This window comes from Taudactylus pleione, unplaced genomic scaffold (genome assembly GCF_031769625.1).
Source record: "Taudactylus pleione unplaced genomic scaffold, aTauple2 ptg000535l, whole genome shotgun sequence".
Lineage (NCBI taxonomy): Eukaryota > Metazoa > Chordata > Amphibia > Anura > Myobatrachidae > Taudactylus > Taudactylus pleione.
In genome coordinates, this window is record NW_028284937.1 from 3,592,825 (window position 1) to 3,607,082 (window position 14,258).

The following is a 14,258-nucleotide window of genomic DNA, read 5'->3' on the forward strand; positions in this document are numbered from 1 at the left end:
GCGCCTAGGGGCAGGTACTGAAGGGGTGGGGGCTGGTTGAGTCACCTCCAGCCAAACTTCTACATCCTTGCAAGGATCACGACTGCTTACACCGGAATTCCTCGTCATATGTCCTCCAGGAGCAGTTACTCACAGAATGAAACATAGAATGCATCAAATTAAGATACCTGATGACATTCAAGTGTTCCTGAGGGTGGGATTCCAGATAGCACGCTGCAAATATAAAGAAGCCTGCCTGATAATTATGGTACGAGCAATATGCCTCCTCCCCAATACCCCCGCATTGCTTAGCCGCCCTGAAATCCGTTTTAGCTTTCGCCGTAAGGGCAAAAACAGTAACATATTTACCCTTGTGAATCATGTCATGAATTCCCAGGCGCAGCCCTCTAAGTACCGCCATATTATCGCAGTGTACCACTCCTCCCTTAGATGCCCCCGGAGAAACCGAACTGAAACCGAACTGTCCACACTAGATTGCCGGGATCTATGACAAAGGTGGGGGAATGAGGATCTGAACACCCAGCGCAGTGAAAAGCTGGGCAGCCAACGGGCCCAGCTGCGCCTGAACCAGAGGAGGCTTTGGGGACAACGATTGGATTGCAGATGGACTTCTCCCCACCAGGAGAGACCACCGCCGCTGATAACAAAGGGGGTCAATGTGCCGACCAGAGATGCCAGCATGCGTAAGGCTATTAATGCCTCAGCAGTGTCAGGAGAACTAGCCAGAGCCGTGGGAGCCAACGGGCTCGACGTACGTGGAACTGCAGCTGCAACGTTGTACAGCTGCCTAGGGAGAAACATGGATTGCCAAAGAAATAACGAATGAGTGTTACACTGGTGAGAAACTCCAACTGTCGAACCTAGCGCAGATGAGCCAACACCCTGGACCGATGCAGTTGCAGCAGCCGGCCAGTACAGAGGGGTCCTAACCCTGTTACCTGTCTGCCTACCCACTCTTGACAGCACAGCCGGGCAGCAGAGTGAGAGGCAGGATCGGAGGTGTATACCGCTGCCCATCTCCGTACCCCAGAGCCAAGGGCAGGGCCGACGGTCGCGGTCACAGCCGCAGCTCTGCCCAACTGCACATGCGCGGCCACCTCCTCAGGCCTAGTCTGTGATGAAGCGTGGTGGCCACGCGGGGTGTGGTAACACGGGAGCCTACAGTTGCAGATTTCCCTGGTAGCATATAAGCAGACAGCCAGGTGGGGGGAACAGAGGAGCGATGGGGGCAGGACATTCATGCAGGAAAAGAGAGTAAGATAGGGAAAGAAAGGAAGGAATCACAGTGAGGGAAAGAAGATTGAGGGACAGTATGAAAGAATATGGAGAAGAAATAAAAGAATATGGGGAAAGAATAAAAGAGTAGTAGGAGGGAAGAGAACAGGAGAAGTAAAAAAACAGCAAAAGGAGATTTATTCAGGAGATTTGAACCAACTGACAAATGTACTTCTCTGTCCTGGCAGAAAAAAATGGAATAAAGGGCCTGATACAGAGCCGCTCGTTAGATGCGATCGCTCGCACGATGTGTATACAAATTGCATAGGCATTGCTACCTCACAACAATACATTAGCATGCCCAGTGTTTCTTAGACAGCACTGACATAGTGTATGCAGACACCCACCAGCCTGTTTTAAGACGCCCACTTGTGCACGTCATGTCCAGGATGTGTATGCAACCATCGGATACTATCGCAGCGCTTGAGGTTGACCATACCCTGTCGCAAGCACTGCGAGCACTTCAGTGTAAAAACAAGCCAGGTAACGTGTACTATGATGCTGCTAATTATGCACACCTTTAAAACACTGTTGAGATGTTTAGGCACGCCTGCATTTTTAATGGCCAGCCCGTTACCACCTACAAACGGCTTGCCCTGTCACTCTCTCTGCTGGGCTGTCTATGCGCAGCGAGTGAATGCACTGTGAACTTTCACTATGGTATGCGCACTGCAATGCATACCATCGGCAGCAGCGAGAGTATGCAACTTAGCAAGTGGGTCTGAATGAGCTCCAAAGATCACAATACTTCTAACCACTAAATACACCTTAACCACTCCCCCAAACCAGTCATTGGCTGCCTATCAAAACTAAACTTAAAAGGGCAATAACCAGCACCTTATTAAAATGGCAAGACTCCAAACGCTCGTGGTTTAATATCTCTCATGCTTAATTGTCAGCTACTGTACTAATGATAAGTTCCAGAAACTTTCTCAGAAATGACAGGTAGTTCTTTTACAGTGACTTGTGTGTTACAGGAAGTGGTCCTTTAACCACTTGCCTGGCACGGTCGTATCAGATACGACCATACCAGACTGGGCTTTCCTTGACATGGTCTGATACCACCAGTCAGAAGCACACAGCGGGCGGCATGCTGGAAGTTAACTTCCAGCAGCTGCCCACCTCAGAGGGACCTGCTGATACCTCTACACCTGTGCCTCCTCCTCCTTTGTATCCCGATCACTGCTGGTCACAGTGATCGGGCACTGGCGGCACCCCCCTAGAAGCAGCAGCCACGGCTCATGTAGCTGCTGCTGCTGTGACCCGATCATTGTGGCCAGCAGTGATCGGGCAGCCACACCGTCAGAAGCAGTAGCGGCGCCGCCGCTGGTAGCCACCGCCGCTGCTATGTCTCCGGGCTGCTAGTGGGACACCCTCCCGCTGCGGCTCCGGAACACAGTGATCAGTAAGATCACTGTGTAGGAGCAGCAGCAGCGGCTCTGGTAGCCGCGGCTGCTGCCATGTACCCCGGCGCCCCCGCCCACTCTTTTCCGGCCTCAGCTCCGCCTCCCCGTCCCCATGTGTCCCGATCACTGCTGGCCACAGTGATCAGGCACTATATATATATATGTATGTATATATATATATATATATATATATATACACACATATATATATATATTATGTGTGTATGTATGTGTATATATATATATATATACATAAGTATATGTATATATACATATGCGTGTGTATATATATATATATATATATACACACATGTATATGTGTATATATGTCTATATGTGTGTAATATATATATATACAGTCAGGTGCATAAATATTGGGACATTGACAAAATTTTCATATTTTGGCCTCTATTCACCACCGCAATGGCTTTGAAATGAAGCAAACAAGATGTGATTTAACTGCAGACTTTCAGATTTAATTTGAGGGTAATTTCATCCAAATCAGGTCAACGGTGTAGGAATTACAATGGTTTCTATATGTGCCTCCCACTTTTTAAGGGGCCAAAAGTAATGGGACAAATTAAACAATCCTAAATCTAACTTTCACTTTTTAATACTGTGTTGCAAATCCTTTACAGGCAATTACAGCCTGAAGTCTGGAACGCATAGACATCACAAGACGCTGGGTTTCATCCCTGGTGATGCTCTGCCAGGCCTCTACTGCAAATGTCTTCAGTTCCTGCTTGTTCTTGGGGCATTTTCCCTTCAGTTTTGTATTCATCAAGTGAAATGCATGCTCAATCGGATTCTGGTCAGTGGATTGACTTGGCCATTGCATAACATTCCACTTTTTAGCCTTAAAAAAACTCTTTGGTTGCTTTTGCAGTATGCTTCGGGTCATTGTCCATCTGCACTGTGAAGCGCCGTCCAATGAGTTCTGAAGCATTTGACTGAATATGAGCATATAATATTCCCCGAAACACTTCAGAATTCATGTGTATATATATGTCTATATGTGTATATATATATATATATATATATATATATATATAATGTGTGTATATGTATATGTATATATATATATATACACGTGTGTGACAGCAGGAGCAGATATATATATATATATATATATATATAATCTCGATAGATGGATATTGCAGAGTCTCTGATTAGGGATGGCAACCGACCATCGATGGTCTGCAAACCATCGATGGTCTGACTGAAAACAAGTGGGTTTGCCATTGCTGGTGGCCATCATTGTTGCACCATCGATGGCAACCCTCAATTGATGTTTAGGAAACATCGGTAGTTGTTGGCTACACAGATCTCCTTGACCAATCGCAAAACAATTGATGGCTTCTAACGATGGTTGGACCATCGATGGTACAGCCGTCAATGGCCATCAGTACAGTATAACTTAAAAATTGCATATTTTTATGGTATACTGTGTTTTAAAAAATATATATTTTTTCAAATAAAATAGTGATGGATAAATTTAAAATTATGTTCGTGACCTAATTCAATCATAAAAGAAACCAACAATTTTGGAAAAATAATTTGTCAGTTAAGTGGTTAACCTGATACACAGCCTTATATTTATATGTACTTAAACCAGATAGATCTATGGTTTTACACTACTTACTTAATAATCTCTGTATTTGCTATAATCATTATTAATTTAACATGACGTAATCCAAGTGACATCTGTATGCTGCAATGCCTTTTTCTAAGGAAGCCATTGTTTGTTATTGTGTTGTAGAGGTTCAGTTATGAAGGACCGTTTTCAATTCCATTTTTAGATGATTCCCAGAAATGCCTTGTGCACACAGCCTATTTCTCCTGTGAAGAGCAGATGCTTGACACTGTCTTTCGAGTATGTGATTCAGAAGGTAGAGGTAAGGGTGTGTTACATATTATGATGCCATTCATTATCCTGTAGGTGGCTCTTGAGATCATTCAGGAAATGTCAGTACTGTATTTTATGTTAGGTCGTAGGATCTGTGGAAAAATTAAATTGGAGCAATATCTGAAATGACTTTTGATAAGATTGGATGTAGTCAGCTTCCCGGTGTGTGGCACCAGAATCTTGACCGCTGGCATCCCCAAGGTAAGTATCGGGAGTTAGGGGAGGGTTAGGTCTAGGCACTAAGGGTGAGAGCTAGGTTTAGGGTACAGGAAGGAGGAGGTTAGGTTTAGGCACTAGGGGTGGAGGGTTAGGTTTAGGCACCGGGGAGAGAGGGTTAGAGTAGGGGTTAGGGTTAGTGCTACTATACTTACGTATGTGTGTCGGAATTCTGACTGTCTGGATGCCGCTGTCGGTATTCTGACCAAGCGGCATCCCGACCGCGGATCCCATACCCAACATTTTGTTTGATATTGAAGATATATAAATTGCTAATAATAATAATAATAACAACAAATTCAAAATTATGCATACCATAGCCGAAGATTGTCGACCTTTTGGTTCACCAGGACTTTTCTCAAAACAGGCAACCAGAGCAACATTACAACTTCTGCAACAGTCAGTCAGGTTCCTGCACAAATAACACGCACACCCTTCTTCTGGCTGCAATCTTTCCTCACTGTTTAATAAACAATTTTTTCACGTTAGTCATCTGGAAACGATCACTCCAGTTGTACAGTACTGTGTGTGATCTGTGAATGATCCCGGCCTCTATATTTTTGGCAGGCTCAATAGTCTGCTGTATATGAAGTGAATTAAACTCTAAAAATAAAACATTGTACTTTTTTTTAAAAACTTTTTTTAATAAAGTACCAACCAATCAGCTTCTAACTGCCATGTTACAGGTTGTGTTTGAAAAATTACATTTAGGAAATGATTGGTTGGTACTTTATCTGTCTCCAAGGTTTGATAGATTTCCCCCCAAGTGATAGATATAAATGCTTACATATGAAAGTGGTGACAGTATATTAACTTAACAGTAGTCCTTCAAACTTAGCTTATTTTATACTCAGAGTTGGTGGCACTTTGTTGTAGGTTGTGTTATCAGTGGAGAAATGGTTCAATTGATTAAATGAAAGTTAAGCCCATTTAGCTGTATGTGCAGTGCATTTATATATGTCTATTTTTAAAGACGAACACATTGATTCTGATTCTGAGTTGGGACTAAAAGAGAGTAACTTTGCACCTGGACATACCATGAAGCAATGCAAGGGGTGCAAATATATATTTTTTTCTCTTTCTTCCTATGGGGTGCACGGAAGCCTCTGGGGTATATCTGGTGGCATATGGAGGCTTTTTCTACCCCACCTACTGTCAAGCAAGTTAGTTTATTTTTCAAGTGCCCGTAGAAGCTTGGCGCTATATTTTTTTCTGCTGCTGAAGCAGCTTTATTTTATATTTATTTTTTACTTTATTTTATTTAAGTCTTCACTACAGACTTGAGGGGATGGCAGAGACAGTGCTTTAAACTGACAATCCGTTCTCTATCTATGGGGGTTGCTTCAATAGGAGCCTGACCACTGTCATCCCAGCCAGCTGTTCCCAACCCCACAGGATCTTCTTAGATATCAGAAATTATTCCTGTAGCCACAAACTGGAAAGGCAGGCTCAGCAGGCAATGCTTTCCCTCTCCAGAAGAGGAGGCTACCACTTTCAGGGGTAGGGTAGGGTTTATTGGCGGCTCTGTTTACAGTTAGTCCCAATTGGAGCAGTGAGGGCTTGGTAACAAGAAAGCCCCCAGACTGCTGTTGCCAGGAGGATGAGTTTTTCTGTTCGCCCCTCCTTGCTCCTGTGTGCACTCCCTCCAGAGCTCTGGGGGCCAACTTAGCAGCAGATTCAGTCTCCTGCAGCTAAGTTTTTACAGCTCACTCAGCTCAAAATCCTCTTCTATACCACACTACAGATGTGTTCACATACATCTATCCTCCGTGCGCTACAAGTCGCGTTACACATAACGCGAGAGCGCCGCATAACTTGGTAGTGCAGAGCGTCTTTTCATGTGACTGTTTCTCTTCAAATGTGTCTTATTCACACAGCGATGCTAATAGGACGCACAAGCAGCTTCTCCTGATTAAAAGGATATGTGGCATGCCTATATTCTATGTGCAACTGCGGGTGTATCTGAATTCTCCCACCCACTCTCAGCCCCCTGCTATGCCCCCCCGGCAGCCAGAATGTCGGTAAGTATGATGTAGGGTAAATACTTACAGCTTTTGCATGTAGCCCAGAAATGATGGATTTAGACAGCATTTTAGATTTGAGAAAGAACATGCCCCTCCTAAATCTTAATCTCTCATATCTGCCCCACCCCAGTGCAACATGGGTTTTGCCAAGATGCAAGGTTATTCCATTTTTTTTTTGCTTTGCTCTCAACTCTGAATTGGCCCCAATGTGTGCAGTCATTGTGGATATGAGAGTATCTACATATCCCAGGACAACAAAAATAAACGTATCTGGATAAATATATAAATATTTCTTGATAAAAAATGTAATGTGTTTAGAAGTTGCAGGGTGGTATATACAGTACAAATCAATAACTGGAAGTAATGTGACAAGTAATATCTCTTTAAAAGCCCTGCAGTGCTATTTAAAATCATCCTGATTATATGGAAAATTTCCAATCCTATCAGAACATTTCAATATCTTGTCCAGAACAACAGAATTAAAAAATTTTTGTGGACCTTGCACATAAAGCACAATTGATCACTGGTCCACCTATCGCTGTGCAAAATGTACTTGCCACACATCTTGGAGTGCACACCCAAACACGGGGCCTGATTCAGATTAGGGGTGAGCACCGGCCACTTTTCGTGTTTTGTGTTTTGGTTTTGGATCTGGATCTTTCTTCGTGTTTTGGATCTGGATTGGTTTTGCCAAAACCACCCTTCCGTGTTTTGAGTTCTAGGTTTTGTGTTTTGGATCTGTATTTTTTTTTTAAAAAGCATAAAAACAGCTAAAATCACAGAATTTGTGTGTTTTTCTGCTCCTATGCTATTATTAACCTCAATAACCTTAATTTCCACTCATTTCCAGTCTATTCTGAACACCTCACAATAGTGTTTTTATATCCAAAAGGTTGCACCGAGGTAGCTGGATGACTATGCTAAGCGACACAAGTGGGCGGCACAAACACGTGGCCCTCTAGGAGTGACACTGCAGTGGTAGACAGAATGGCAGTTTGAAAAACTAGGCCCCAAACAGAACATAAAGCAAAGAAAAAAAAGAGGTGCAAGATGGAATTGTCATTTGATTGGTTCGTTTGGGCCCTCACAAAACAAGCTAGCAATTAATCTGTCCCTGCACAAACTGGCTCTACGGAGGCAAGATGTCGTCCTCATCCTCCTCATCCACCGATTCCTCACCCTCTTCAGTGTTGTGTACATCCTCATCCTCACAGAGTATTAATTCGTCCCCGCTGGAATCCACCACCACAGGTCCCTCTGTACGTTCCGGAAGCTGGTCTCCCTGGAAGAGTTGATAATTCAATTTTATGAACATCATCTTCTCCACATTTTGTGGAAGCAACCTCCTACGCCTTTCGCTGACAAGGTTCCCGGCTGCACTAAACACTCTTTCGGAGTACACACTGGAGGGGGGGCAACTCAGGTAAAATAGAGCCAGTTTGTACAGGGGCCTCCAAATTGCCTCTTTTTCCTGCCAGTACAGGTACGGACTATCTGACATGCCTACTTGGATGCTGTCACCGATGTAATCCTCCACCATTCTGTCAATGGTGACAGTATCATATGCAGTGACAGTAGACATTTCAGAAATTGTTGCCAGGTCCTTCAGTCCGGACCAGATGTCCAAACTTGGACCTGCCTGCCCTGCATCACAGCCAGCGGGTTGCTTAGCATACCTAAATTTTTTCCTGGCAGCCCCAGTTACGGGAGAAAATGAAGAAGGAGCTGTTGACGTGTCACGTTCCGCTTCAGCTGACAGTGTTTTCACCAGCAGATCTTTGCACCTCTGCAGGCTTGTGTCGGCCGGAAAGAGAGACACCACACAGGCTTTAAACCTAGGATTGAGCACGGTGGCCAAAATGTAGTGGTCTGATTTCAACAGATTGGCCACCCTGGAATCCTGGCAAAGCGAATGAAGGCTTTCATCTACAAGTCCCACATGCTGAGCGGAATCGCTTCATCTTAGCTCCTCCTTCACTTTCTCCAGCCGCTTCTGCAAAAGCCTGATGAGGGGAATGACCTGACTCAAGCTGGCAGTGTCTGAACTGACTTCACGTGTCGCAAGTTCGAAGGGCTGGAGAAACTTGCACAACACGGAAATCATTCTCCACTGGGCTTGGGTCAGGTGCATACCCCCTCCTTTGCCTATGTCTTAGGTGGATGTATAGGCTTGAATGGCCTTTTGCTGCTCCTCCATCCTCTGAAGCATATAGAGGGTTGAGTTCCACCGTGTCACAACCTCTTGCTTCAGGTGATGGCGGGGCAGGTTCAAGAGTGTTTGCTGGTGCTCCAGTCTTCGGCACGCAGTCGCTGAATGGCGAAAGTGGCCTGCACCCCCTGTCGCTTTTCAGAAAATTCTGCACCACCAAATTTATTGTGTGAGCAAAACATGGGACGTGCTGGAATTTGCCCAGATGTATTGCCCGCACAATATTGGTGGTGTTGTCAGATATCACAAATCCCCAGGAGAGTCTAAGTGGGGTAAGCCACTGGGTGATGATTTCCCTCAGTTTCTCTAAGAGGTTGTCGGCGGTGTGCCTCTTACTGAAACCGGTGATACACAGCGTAGCCTGCCTTGGAATGAGCTGGCGTTTCTGAGATGCTGCTACCGGTGACGCTGCTGTTATGGCTGCGTAATGTGATACATCTACCCAGTGGGTTGTCACAGTCATATAGTCCTTACTCTGCCCTGTTCCACTTGTCCCCATGTCCGTGGTTAAGTGGATATTGGGTACAACCGCATTTTTCAGGACACTGAGGACACTTTTTCTGACGTTTCTGTACAGTCTCGGTATCGCCTAGTGAAGTGGAATCTAGATGGGATTTGGAACTGGGGACACACTACCTCCATCAATTATCTAAATTCCACTGCACTAATGGCGGATACCGGATGCACGTCTAACACCAACATAGCAGTCAAGGCCTCAGTTATATGTTTTGCTTCAGGATGACTGCTGTCGTACTTCATCCTCCTCGCTAAGGAATGTTGGAGGGTCAATTGTTTAGTAAAAGTAGTGGTGTTCCTACTTCCTCTCTGGGATGATGACCGACTCCCAGCAGCAACAGCAGCAGCAGTAGGCGTAGCAATGCAGGATCCTCCGGAGGAATCTCGGAAAGGAGAGTCAGCCATGCCAGTGACATGGCCTGCAGGACTACTGCCGATCCTGACTAAGGAGGAAATTGACGAGGAGGGAGTTGACGGTGTGGTTTGCAGATGCTTGGATACAACAGGACAAAGGGATTTAGGTGTCCCTGGATTGCTTACGGTCTTAGCCAAAGTTTCTGAACTTGACAGTAACTTTTTATGAACGCGCTGCAGGTGACGTATAAGGGAGGATGTTCCTAGGTGGTTAACGTCCCTACCCTTACTTATTTCACTTTTACATATGGTACATATGGCAAGACAGTTGTTGTCCGGATTTGGATAGAAATATTGCCAGACCAAAGAGGTGGAATGTTTGGTCTTCTACCCAGGCATGACCGTGATGGGCATTTTCATCCCACGGACAACAACTGTCTCCCCTGGAGCCTGATTTAAACAAACCACATCACCATCAGAATCCTCCTCACCAACTTCCTCCTCAGCACCAGCTACACCAGTATCCTCATCCTGTTGTACTTCAACAGTGACATCTTCAAAATGCATATCAGCAAGTGGACTGTGGGTGCTCCTTTCAGCACTTGCAGAGGGCGTGCAAATGTGGGAAAGAGCCACCTCTTCCCGTCCAGTGCTGGGAAGGTCAGGCATCGCAACCGCCACCACACTTGGACTCTCCTTGGTGATTTGTAATATCTTCTTAGAAAGCACAGTTCTTCGCTGTGCTTTTGCCAGCTTAACTCGTTTGATTTTTTTAGCGGGAGGAGGGCTTCCATCGTCATGTGAAGCTGAACCACTAGTCATGAACACAGGGAAAGACCTTAGCCGTTTCTTGCCACTCCATGTCGTAAATGGCATATTGGCAAGTTTACGTTTCTCCTCAGATGATTTAAATGTTTTTTTTTTAAGGTCATTTTCCTGAACTTTGTCATTTGGGATTGTATATGCCCTCTACTATGACATTGGGCATCGGCCTTGGCAGACGACGTTGATGACATGTTATTGTCTATGTCATGACTAGTGGCAGCAGCTTCAGCACTAGGAGGAAGTGGTTCTTGATCTTTCCCTATTTTATTTTTATCGGAGAAAGTTTGGTCCTCCATTTATGTTATATTGTTATACACGTGCGGCTAAGGCGCACACAAACACAGAAAATATTTTTTTATTTTTGGTGGAGACTAGTGCACTTTGTGGGTTACACCACCCTTTAAGAAATGAGCCAGCCGGCTCTTTACTTATGGCACACAGGCGCACGCTTGTCGCTGCTCCTTTGTTGATGCACGTGCAGCTACAGTGCACACAATTCACAAAGACAGAAAAAAAATATTTTTTTATTTTTTGTGTCCGCACTTTGAGGGTTACACCACCCTTTAACAGAAAGACGCACGCTTGGCGCTGCTGTTTTGAGGATGCACGTACAGTGCACACAATTCACAAACACAGAAGAAAATGTTTTTTTTTGTGGGAGTGCACTTTGGGGGCTTACACCACCCTTTCAGAGATGAGCCAGCCGGCCCTTTACTTATGGGACACAGGCGCATGCTTGGCGCTGCTCCTTTGTTGATGCACGTGCAGCCACAGTGCACACAATTCACAAACACCGAAAATAATTTTTTATTTTGTTTGGAGTGCACTTTGGGGGTTACACCACCCTTTAACAGACAGACGCACGCTTGTCGCTGCTGCTTTGAGGATGCAGGTGCGGCTACTGCGCATACATTTCACACACAAACACAGAAAAAAAGAAGATTTTATTTTTGTGGGAGCGCACTTTGGGGGTTACACCACCCTTTCACAGACAGACGCACGCTTGGCGCTGCTGCTTTGAGGATGCACGTACAGTGCACACAATTCACAAACACAGAAGAAAATGGGTTTTTTGTTGGAGTGCACTTTGGGGGCTTACACCACCCTTTAAGAGATGAGCCAGCCGGCCCTTTACTTATGGGACACAGGCGCACGTTTGGCACTGCTCCTTTGTTGATGCACGTGCAGCCACAGTGCACACAAGTCACAAACACAGAAAATAATATTTTATTTTGTTTGGAGTGCACTTTGGGGTTTACAGCACCCTTTAACGGACAAGCCAGCCGGCCCTTTACTTATGACAGGCGCACGCTTGGCGCTACTTTGTTGATGCACGTGCGGCTACTGCGCACACAATTCACAAACACAGAAAAAAATATATATTTTTTTGGAGTGTACTTTGGGGGAGCAACCCTAATGCACAGATAACCCTCTGGACAACACTACAGCACCCCTCTAGGACTACAGCCTTTATGGGACACTGCACAACACAGTCCAGCCAGCCCCTATAGACTTTGGAGTGGACACAGCCCCTATGGACAACTGACTGCACAACACAGCCCAGCCAGCCCTTATGACAGCATCACAACACAGCCCAGCCAGCCCCTATGGACTACAGCAGCACAACACAGCCCAGCCAGCCCCTATGGACAACAGCAGCACAACACAGCCCAGTCAGCCCCTATGGACTGAGTGGACACAGCCCCTATGGACAACAGAAGCCAGCCAGCCCTAGCTCCCACCCTCCCTCTTCACTGTAGACAGCCGGAGTGAGAAATGGCGCCGACGCGGGGACCTTTTATAGAATCCAAAACCCGCGAGATCCGGAAGGCGGGATGATGACGTTTTGCCTCGATTTCAGATCCGAGTCAGGCGGGGAAAGTCGAGCCTGACTCAGATACGACTCGGATCGGGGGGGGGGTTCGGATTTCAGAAATCCGAACCCGCTCATCCCTAATTCAGATATGTATGCAAATGCCGATGTTTACGCAGATTGAGCGATTGTTAGCCATTGCGCGTATGCGCATGCACAGCGATTGTTTTGCGATTTCGCTCACACAGAGGATTCACTCACAAAGTGAGTGACAGGTAGTCATCATTTGGGTGAGGTAACAGGGTGGTTAGAAAAAAAGCAGGTGTGTTGGGACCGTTTAAACACTATCTCCTGGGCGTGCATAAATTAGCCAGTGCTTTCTTGCTTGCAGCCAAAGAGCCCGCTGCGTGTCTGGAGACCGCTGTGTCTGCGACAGCCAAAGCCGTAACTAGGCTCTTTGATGCCCTGTGCCAGAGAGAGCATTGGTGCCCCCCCCTTTTTTTAAATAGGGACATAAGATAGTGCACCTGAAAAAGGGCCATGGCTTCATGGGGAAGGGCCAGGGAAGACATAGGGGAGGCCAGGAGATGCTCCGGATAAAAGAAGAGGAAGCTACAAGTGCGATTTATAATAAACAGGAAAATTGACAGGTCCAAACAGCGCCCCCTGCCCTGCGGTGCCCTGTGCCACGGCACTGGTCGCACTACCCTAGTTACGGCCCTGGCGACAGCTTAGACTTACTCAGAAGATTGGTGGACGCCTGATCTGCGTCGATGTCACCGATGTTTACGCTGTTGAACGTGGTCGGACGGATATGAGAAGGCAGCGGTTGGCGTCCCTATGCTCAGGGAGGCCTTAATTTCGCTATTGTGATCCGTGAGAGTTCGCAGCTGCGATGCTATTTGCGTGCGGATCTGAATCAAGCCCATGGCTCAGTGCATGTAGGCGCACGGCCCACAGATGGACTTTTGTGTCATGTCATTATGGTACATGATAGATACTTGTCCTGTCCCACTAGTACATGAAAGAGCATTGATGAGTTCAGCAGACTTTAACAGAAATATGGCAAAAGTTAGAAGCTGATTCATATAGTATCATGCAATTGCATATTTTTTGGACAGATCTTGCGATGCTTAGCAGCTGCACATGCATCAGAGCCTGCATATGCAGCTTTGAGCAACAGAGGGTAATTCAAAGTTGTACGCATCTCAGCTGCGTCTCGTTTGTTAGCTAACTTGGTGTAACTGGTCAAAATGGGGTGTTCACACCTAGGATAAGTTTTCCATGGGTGTGTGGGGAAAATTGCAAGTGCTGTACGAGGATAGGGCTTCTGCAAAAACTCAGTGATAGTAATGACGGCTACTTTTACTATCAATGACGTGTCCAACTCCTAATAAAGGCGGAGATCAGAGTTTATTTGTGAGCATTTAGCACGGTTGCATTACACACTACACAATATATCATCTGCGATGGATCGGAACGACCATCGTATATGCCCTTTAAAAATCAGCATCTTCCGATCGAATGTGCTGCATATAAGATGGGACGATGCCTCGGATGATGCAGTATAGTTACATTAGACATGTAACGATATATTGCAAAGTCGTACAGCGGATTGTGCAGTGTGCAGTATATCGTTACATCACATCGCCATAGTGCCGGGTCTCCTGGTCATCTAGTTGTGTACCCAGATTAAGTGTGCAAATTCTGAATG

General features: G+C 45.8%; 1 protein-coding gene across 1 annotated transcript in view; it reads left to right on the forward strand.

Annotated features, from left to right (window-relative positions):
* The first annotated feature begins 679 nt into the window (after nt 1-679).
* KASH5 (KASH domain containing 5) overlaps nt 680-14,258 on the forward strand; it is a 163,526-nt gene continuing 149,947 nt past the window's right edge. The window contains exons 1-2 of the mRNA XM_088450966.1: nt 680-751; nt 4,441-4,576. Coding sequence (XP_088307092.1) covers nt 680-751; nt 4,441-4,576 — 208 coding nt within the window. The remainder of the gene's footprint in view (nt 752-4,440; nt 4,577-14,258) is intronic.